The 8703-nt window shown below is 37.7% G+C and overlaps 3 protein-coding genes across 3 annotated transcripts in view; all 3 read right to left on the bottom strand.

The window, feature by feature from the left end:
- Window positions 1-3460, bottom strand: part of MONOS_6133 (putative Protein phosphatase 2A regulatory B subunit (B56 family)) — a gene marked incomplete at its 5' end in the record, with an annotated part of 6775 nt that extends 3315 nt beyond the window's left edge. The window contains 2 exons of the mRNA XM_067876342.1: window positions 1-3199; window positions 3262-3460. The exon at window positions 1-3199 is cut by the window's left edge and continues 3315 nt beyond it. Coding sequence (XP_067725968.1) covers window positions 1-3199; window positions 3262-3460 — 3398 coding nt within the window. The remainder of the gene's footprint in view (window positions 3200-3261) is intronic.
- A 346-nt stretch (window positions 3461-3806) lies between these two features.
- MONOS_6132 (putative plant SNARE (NPSN)) lies at window positions 3807-5026 on the bottom strand. Its single transcript, XM_067876341.1, has 5 exons — window positions 4909-5026; window positions 4727-4840; window positions 4497-4658; window positions 4256-4413; window positions 3807-4168 (listed from the first exon to the last, which is right to left on the bottom strand). Exons 1-5 carry the CDS (start codon window positions 5014-5016, stop codon window positions 4036-4038), a joined length of 675 nt encoding a protein of 224 aa, XP_067725967.1. The 5' UTR covers window positions 5017-5026; the 3' UTR covers window positions 3807-4035.
- Window positions 5027-5751: 725 nt separating this feature from the next.
- MONOS_6131p2 (uncharacterized protein) lies at window positions 5752-8627 on the bottom strand. The gene has a single exon (XM_067876340.1). The coding sequence runs from the start codon at window positions 8438-8440 to the stop codon at window positions 6116-6118; it is 2325 nt and encodes a 774-aa protein (XP_067725966.1). The 5' UTR covers window positions 8441-8627; the 3' UTR covers window positions 5752-6115.
- Window positions 8628-8703: the final 76 nt, after the last annotated feature.

The raw sequence follows: 8703 nt of genomic DNA, 5'->3' as shown, positions 1-8703 counted from the left end.
GAAGAAGGCGATGATGATGAAGAAGTTGTTGAAGCACTAGAAGATGATGCAACTCTTGGAAAACCATCACAATTGCCAATAACTTTCGTTTTTGAGATTCTTGAATGAAAAGAAGCTGTAGGAGTTGTAGCAGTAGTAGAAGATGATGCTACCACAGTTTTTCCACTAATTGCAACACTTGATTCATTCTCTTTCTCCTTCTCATTTTCCTTCTTCTCCTTCTCCTTCTCCTTCTCTCTCTCCTCCCCTGCCCCTTCATTCTCCTTCACCTCCATCGCCAGCTTCCTCAGATGCTCCTGCATCGATCTATCGATCTCTGCTGACCCAATCATCGACCTCCTTCTCGGCCCGCTCTGCGACTGTGCTGCTGCCACCACTGAACGAGAGAGTGGAGAAATGTGACTGTTCGCTTTGATGGCCGAGGCTGCACTGAGGGCAGAGGCAAGCGTGGGGTCATCAGTTGCCATCACATAGGGTTTGTCTGAAGAGTTGGAATTACTATTATTGTTGTTATTGTTATTGCTATTATTAGAAGTGCTATTGGCTGTGCTTAACGAAATGTTGTGGCTGTTGCTTACATTGGAATTAGTGGTAGCTCCATGATGTTCCATTCCTCCATGTGTTTTCCCTTCTTTCTCTTTCTCTTCCTTCTCTTTCTCCTTTTCCTTCTCTTTCTCCTCGCCTTCCTTCTCATCGCTCTCTCCAATCGCCGTGTGTTCAGGATCGATGCTGTCTATCTTGTGGAATGCCTTCAGCTGCTGTGCTGTTGCCTTGTGGTGTCCCACTGGAATAAGAGACCGTCTCCTTACACCCGACTGCTGCTTCAGCTGCGTCTGCTGCTTCAGCACAAGCGCTGCTGGCATCTCCACTCCATCCTCTTCATCCTCCTCATACTCCACTTTGTGACTGCTGATACTGCTAATGCTACTGATACTGCTATTGCTACTGCTATTGCTTCCTTCTCCCTTCGCATTGGCTAAGCTCTGAGTGCTGTTTGTGTGTGGCTTTTTTTGTGAGGCAGACGAAAGAGCAGAGGAAAGGAGAGAAAGCGAGGCGTCTTTAGGTTTGGCAGGAGTTGCCAGAGAGTTTGAGGAGAAGAGGGTGAAAGAAGGGGAAGGCTGAGGGGAAGGAGAAGGAGAGGGAGAAGAGAAGAAGAGAGGAGAAGTTGGCTGGGGCACAGTGAGTGTGGATGTGAAGAGAGCATCGATCAGTCTGTGTGAAAGATTTGAGGTGGACAGCTTGTGCTTCACCGTGTGGAAGAGCTCGATTTCTTTGAGATGGGCATTGTTTTTATCATTGCAACTGCAACTGTTGTTACTATTACTAGTATTACTAGTATTACTGCTATTGTTATTGATAACACCTTCTCTATTGCTTTTGCTCTTGTTATTGCTAGCAGCATTCTGCTGGCATTCTTTGCAGTCTGGAAGCTCATCAAAGTTGGATGGCTCCCACCACAACAGATCATCCTCAGCTGAGCTCTTTCCATTGTCCTTCTCTTTTTCTTTTTCTTTCTCTTTGGCATTGTTGTTGGCATTGATTGAAGAATCAGAAACAGCTGATTGTTCTGGAGCAGCACCTTCTCTTGCACTAACACTTGAACTAGCACTGACACTAACACTAACACTTGTATTGTTCTCTTCACTCCCATTTCTCCCATTCGCCTCCGTGCTCCGCCTCTTCTTCGCCAGCAGTATGTTCGTCAGCGCCTTCTCCTCCAGCAGGCGCCACTGCTGCGGCGACCTCAGCGGGTTCTGCCGCTTCTCATTGCGCGCATTCGCATTCTGCGCGCAGAACTCGAACATCTTCTGGTCTGTCTCCATCAGCAGCTTCAGCACCGAATACGTCAGCGTCTTCACTGAGCTGCTCCAGTGGTTCTTCGTGTTCGCATAGAGTGGCCCAAACAGGAGCGGAATCGTAGACAGCTTCGTCCGCTCAATCAGCTTCGTCACATTCTCGTTCGCGAAGAATGTGAGTGCCCGCTCAGCCACTTGGAAGTGGTGGGATTCGATGCACTCGCCAATCTTCTTGAAGAGCTGGTGGACAAGTGTCATCTTCTTTTGGGGGGAAGGGGAAGAGAAGGGGGATGGGGATGAAGAAGGAGGGGGAACAGAAGCGCCTGTGGAGGGGGAACGAGCAGATTGAACTGAAGTCGCTCGAAGAGGCGATGTTGCATCAAGTGTGCTGCTTAAATTGGGAGAATTATTTGAAGCAGGAGATGAAATTGAAGACAGAACAGGAGACGGGCTAGGCGATGAATTTGGAGTGATCCACGAAAGAGTCGGATTTTGGCCTTTCATAATGACGTCCACACCCACGCAGTCAATGATATCTTCGATCTCACTCAGCAAGAGCACTTCTTTCGGAGAATTCACCTTTGGCCATATGTGGAAGAGATACTTCAGAGTCATCGACGCAAACAGCGGGTCCTTCTGCAAAAAGAGCACAACGGCTGCTGAAAGCTGCTTGTGAAACATCTGCAGCGTACTTGACATGTGCAGAGGAAGAAGAGTTTTAACATAAAGAATTTGATATTCTTCCTTCAATGGCACGGTGAAGCCAGAGATAATAGATTGAAGAATCTCCACAACTTCTGCTGTTCCGTTGAATCGAAGATCTAAATAACTGACGTTGTGGAAAATAGAAGAAATTGCGCTGCGAACGAATGATCTATGCGCTGTATAACGCGCATAAATACGATGAACAATTGATTTCAACGTTTCTCTTTCCCTTGGATCCTCAGATTCAAACATCATCAATAAAGAAAGAACAAGTTTTTGATCAATTGTACGAAGCTTAGCAAGTTTTGGTTCGACTTCAGGAGAAAGAATGAATTTAAGAAAGATTTCATAAACAATTTCGAGATGAGGCCAAGATTCCTCCAAAATTGGATCTTCTTCATCCAAATCTGTTGCAAGTTGACTTATGATATCTGGTGGAGGCACATTATGAATAATGTTTGCTTCAACAAATTTCCTCATTGATGGCCACGTCGACATTGGAAAAGCCATGTGAGGTTCATCATCAGAAGTTTCAGCTTGCAGATTTGTTACAAATTGAAGAATTTCCTTTAAATATTGCCCCTTTCTTTCTCGACATTGTATTTCGAGTTCCGAAGCATCTTCACTCCAGTTGACTGGAAAGCAACATGCATCCAGCATTTTTATAAGATGATCGTCATACTCACAAGGAGAAATTTCTGCAAATAATTAAAGATTAAAAATACATAAAATACATAATATTGCAATAAAGCTTATAAACCTTGAAAAGATGGAAGGGTTGGAATCTGAACAAAATTTGAAGCTTCATAATCTCTATATTTTCCAGATTTCTGCGTACTTTTCTTTGATATAACCTCGTTGACCAGATTGTTCTGAACTTTTGCTAGGTCAGGAGCATGAGCAGAAGCTTCCAAAATCGAATCTACAGCAGAGGTTGAGCTATCAACTTGTGAGGCCATGATCTTGCGCCATTATATATATATATAATCCTTTTCATTTTTTCATAATTATGATAAACCTATATTTTTATTTTGCAAATATCACTTTTGTTATTTTTTTATAAAATTCAAGAAAAAATTGTCAAAATTGTATTTTGAGGGTTTTCCAAATGAATAATTTTTAACTTTTTGATTATTTTTTCACACATAATTTTTCGTGACTTTTCTCAATATTCTCATAATTTTCCAATATTTATTTTGCTTAAGAATGTTAGATTTATATTGATAAGATAGTGGGAAAAGTTTGGAACAAATTGTTGTTTTTCGCAATTATGCAAGAACTTTGCCCTTCAAAAAAAGCAATTCAAGGAATTCAATTATTTTTTATTTCGTTTATTCAAAAACAAAAGAAAAAGAAAAATGATGGAAAAATGAGTTATGAAATGAAAAAAAGATAAATGAAAAATCATCTATAAATTCAACGAAAATACATATTAAATAAAATAAAACAAAGTGAATTTTGAGTTTTGGGATGTGAAGTTTATTTTTGATAATATTTTTTAAAAAAAAACAAAATAAATGCTGTTTCTCTGAAATTACTTATTCTTCTTTTTTGAATTAATAATTCCAGATGCAATAAGCACTCCAGCGATTCCAAGAACCATAAGCAAAAGAAGTACCACGAGAAGTTTATCACTCCACACTCGACGAAACATTCTTCTTAGTACTCTAAATAAATAAATTTATATTATAATAAATAACGAATTTTAAATGTGAGTTGAAGAAAAATAATTTCTCAAAAAACTATCTACAAACGCTTTCCCTCTGTCAATATCGCTATCCAATTCAACAAGCGAATCTTCAATGCGATTCATTTGTTCTGTCTGGCTCCTTAATTGTACAGCGGTTTTTTGTGCAACGCTTACTGTCTCGCTTGACATTTGCGCAGTTCTTTGCAATGAATCTTCCGTTTCCTGTTTTTATAATGAATGAAATCAGAAAAAAAAAACGCATAAATTATATTCTAAATATTTTCGAAAAATAAATTCTACCAAACAGCTTGAATTTTTTTTCCAAGTTCGAGCATGTCTTCCTCAGTTTTAGGTTGTTTAGGAGCTGGGGCGCTTGAATCAATAAGAGCTGCAGATCCAGTTGAATTAACTTTCTGATCAAAATCTGTGCAAGCCGAATCGTAAGCACCTTGTAGCTCATTTATTTTCTGTTTTTATGGAAATCGAATTAAAGGAGATAAAAATAAAACATTTATGTCCCACTTGAATATCACACTATTTTCCATGTTTCCAGCTGAAGGTCATCTTCGTCAGCTCCTTTTATCATTGCATTTGCAAATTTCAAGTCTGATCGTATTTTGTCCTTTTCTGACTTTATTTGCTGACGCGTCTGTAAAATAAAATAGCAAAAGCATAAAAACATCAAAGTTGTAAATAACAGATATGTTCACTGCAAACCTTGTTTGTGTCTACCCCAAAATGTTCAACTGAATCAGCAAATAAATTAATTTGCGTCTCTAACTCCTTGAGCTTCTTTTCTATTTCGTCAAATTCTTCACTTGACATCTTTAGTAATGATGGGTTCGATCAAGTTGAAATTTTGGTGAATCAAAGATTAAAAACAAAGATTTCTTTTATTGTTGTTGTCATATTTAAATAGTTGTTACCTTTATTTACCACAAATTTGTTATTGTTTTGTTGAAAATTGTTTATTTTTAATCATCGAAAAGAATTCTTCAAAAAAGTATTTAAATCATTTATTGATATTCCTTAAAATAAAATTTCAACGATTATGTTATGAAACTCCTTGGTTGTTGGTTTGAATTCGTCTTCATCTAAGAATAAAGTTCATTAAAAAAATTATCTTTTTATGAATTAAAAACAGAAATTTAAATCTTTTCAGATGAAAGAAAAAGATATCATGAATAAATGAAAAATTTCCTCTTTTATTAAAAATTTTAATTGGATGATTTATCAATCAAAATGATTCTTTTTTCAAAAAGATTCGAATAATAGAAATGAATTATCATTCTGAGAGTAGGTTGTGAAGAAGATTAACTTTTATTTGATTTTTTTCGGATGAATATGTATTTCAAGTACAAAAAGTCCATGAAAGCTCAATTGACAGTCATAATCTATTTCTGCTTGCCTTTCATGGTGCTTTGTTTTTCAAACGAGTATTCAATTTGTTCGAAAGTTTGAAGGAGATACAATTTCAAAACGTTCTTGAATAGCAACAGAAATATAAAAACTTTGCAAAGTGGCTTTGCTGTCAAAGTGTAGACAAAAGATCTAAATACATCTTGGCAAAGAAATTGCCTTGAACAATTTTGATTTAATGGAATTTGAAAAACTGAAAAAAAAAATAATAAAATAAAGCAATTTCATTGAATTTTCCTCCCTCGAAATAAAAAAAATAAATGCAATTGTGAATCATGAGCTATTTTGAACTCATATTAATAAAAAAACCTATGTCAAAAAATTTCAAATTGAAATATTTTCACTTTTGTGAATAGAAAAATTCGAGCTTTACTACACTAAATAACTATATATCATCATCCATGCAAATGCATCCAGCATTGTAGGAAAATGTCAACAAATAAATAAATTAATAAATAAAATGAGAGACTTCATTAAAAACATTTCAAACAAAAGTTTGTTGATCTTAATTTGTGCACAAATCTTTAAATATTTCAATAAGTTGAACAACTGAAGGACGATTTGAAGGGGCAGGTGATGTGCAGTCAATCGCTATTGATTCCATTCTTTTTATAGCAACCGCTTCTGTCTGAGAAGAATGAAGAGTCTTGTAAAATGTAACCATTTCCATTAAAATCATTCCAAAAGAATACACATCGCTTGCAACAGATCCGTTATTGTAGATAACTGTTCGTTGCTTTGACTCATTTTCTTCCTTTGTGACTAATTTTGCATCCTCATTTGATTTAATCAAAGACAATATCTCTGGAGCAACATATCGTCTATTCTTCTCTCCTCCAATCCACAAGCTTTTTGAGTCATCTGAAATGCTGACGAGCTGTCGATTGAGATGTGATGATAACAGAACAGTGTCATTTTCATCAATAAGAATATTATACGGTGAAAGATCGCCAACATAAGTTGGAGGTGCCTTCAAATGCAGATGGCGCAAACCTCTCAAAATTGATTGCAAAACAGCAGAAACAAAAGCATAATCATTTTGCGCTGTCACATCTGACTGCCCCTCACTTTTTGCTGAGTCCCTCGATTTCATTTCTTCCAATCGGTGAGTCAGAGTTAATTGAGGTCTTACAGCATACGTGTTAAAAGGAGCATTTGTTGACATTGCTGGTATGAATTCGACTGGAACATTTTCTTGTGTGTTTTCCTCATTTTTGAGAAGCAAGCTCGATGTCTGTTCAAAATTTTGTGTTAATGTTGGAGTTACATTTGCGTTAGCTTTATCCACTTTCAATTCATCAGCTGGCATCAATGCATCGTCTTCAAACAGATGAGCATCTTCTTCTTTAACACCCAAATCCAATCCCTCATCTTGCTCTTCTTCTTCTTCTTCCTTCAATTCATAGTTTAGTAAGCGATCCTCATCAGCATCTTCTTCTTTAGCATGTGAGCTTGCCCTTCTTCTCTTTTTGTTGGCTCTGCTTCTTCGGATAAGTAATTGAATTATCAATACAATCAATCCAACAATTAATCCAACAATAACTATTACCGCAATTATGATAGCTCCAATCCAAGAAAATGAACTCGAATCTGACGGTTGATCAGGGAAAGGAATTGGCTCAGGTGTAGGTGTGGGTGCAGGTGTAGGTGTGGGTGCAGGTGTAGGTGTCGGATCAGGAGTTGGTTCTGGTATAGGTTCTGGTGTAGGTTCAGGTGTTGGAGTCGGTTCAGGCGTGGGTGTTGGTTCAGGTGTAGGTTCTGGCTCTGGCGTAGGCGTAGGCGTTGGAGGAGGTGTTGGTGGAGGAGGTGTTGGTGGAGGAGGAGTTGGTGTAGGAGGAGGAGTTGGAGGGGGAGTAGGCGTAACTGGCTCAACTTTTTCTTTAACAACGATAGTTACTGATTTGGTTGAAAGTTTGACTTTATTTCCAAACTGGATTGCAACAGATACAGTTGGATGCTCAGTAATATATTTCAATGAAATAGGGAAACGAGCAGTTGTCTCATTTAGCACGGTTAACTGCTTTGTAATGCTTTGTTCATTTGCAGAAGTGATAATAGCTGAAACGTCACAAGGATAAAACCTTTTCCCTGTTACAGTCACCATCGCATCATCCTCGTTTCCACTTTCTAATGTTTTCTTCTTTTCAACCTCACAGAATGCAGAATCCACTTCAGGAACAAATAGAGTAGAAACAACAGACTCCAAAAGTCCTCCAAATTGGCATGTTCCATCGCTGTAAATCCACAGTTCATCTGAAGAAAGAGATCCAATCTGTTTCGTTTGCTGGGCTGATACCTTTTTCTCCTCTTGCTTTATGTTAACAGTCCCTTTTGATTCGCAATTGATATTCCTGCGGGCAGATGGAAACAGGTTCTTCGCTTCAAAAGTTGATGGAGCATTATCAATCATGCTGATATTAGTCGTCGTTAGCGAGCCTCCAATGATAGATATTCCTCCAGCAGCAGAATTCTTTATCGTACTATTAGTAATACCAGTTGTAGAATTAATCAACTGGAGCTGACTGCCACTCCAAGAGCATATTGGATTAGTATTGTCTGTATTAATATCGCTAAATGCACCTCCTGCTTCATTAGCCATTTTCCCATCAAACATTGATGCAGTGATGGAAACATTGCAATTATTTATTTGTACTGCTTGAGGATATTCGCCATTAAGGCAAGCACAATAAATAAATGAAGATTCTTTGATTATAACATATGGAAACTTTTCAATGGAAGATACACTTTCAGGGCGAACACTAACAGCGCCTGCTACACTTCTACTTGACTTTGAACTGCAGTTCACAAATTTGGAGTTTTGTATTGTCATCGACGTTTTTGATTTCAATTGAACACAAAACACAGATGCCTCTGATTCAGCAGCATTTTCTTCGTTTTCAAATGAATTATCAGAATCAGTAGACTTTTGTGAAATATTTGTGAATGTTGAGTTAAGAATAAGAACATTGTCAGCATTCTTTATTAGAGCAAATGTTCCAAAGCACTTTCTTTGCTCTTCTTTATTAATTTTCTTTGTTATGTTCGATTTGTACCATAAGTTCTGCGCAGCAACAAAGAAAAATGTTAAAGATG

This window comes from Monocercomonoides exilis (genome assembly GCF_001643675.1).
Source record: "Monocercomonoides exilis strain PA203 chromosome Unknown scaffold27-1312184, whole genome shotgun sequence".
NCBI lineage: Eukaryota > Preaxostyla > Oxymonadida > Polymastigidae > Monocercomonoides > Monocercomonoides exilis.
Note: the sequence above shows the minus strand (reverse complement) of the source record. Positions and strands in the feature narration are given on the sequence as shown.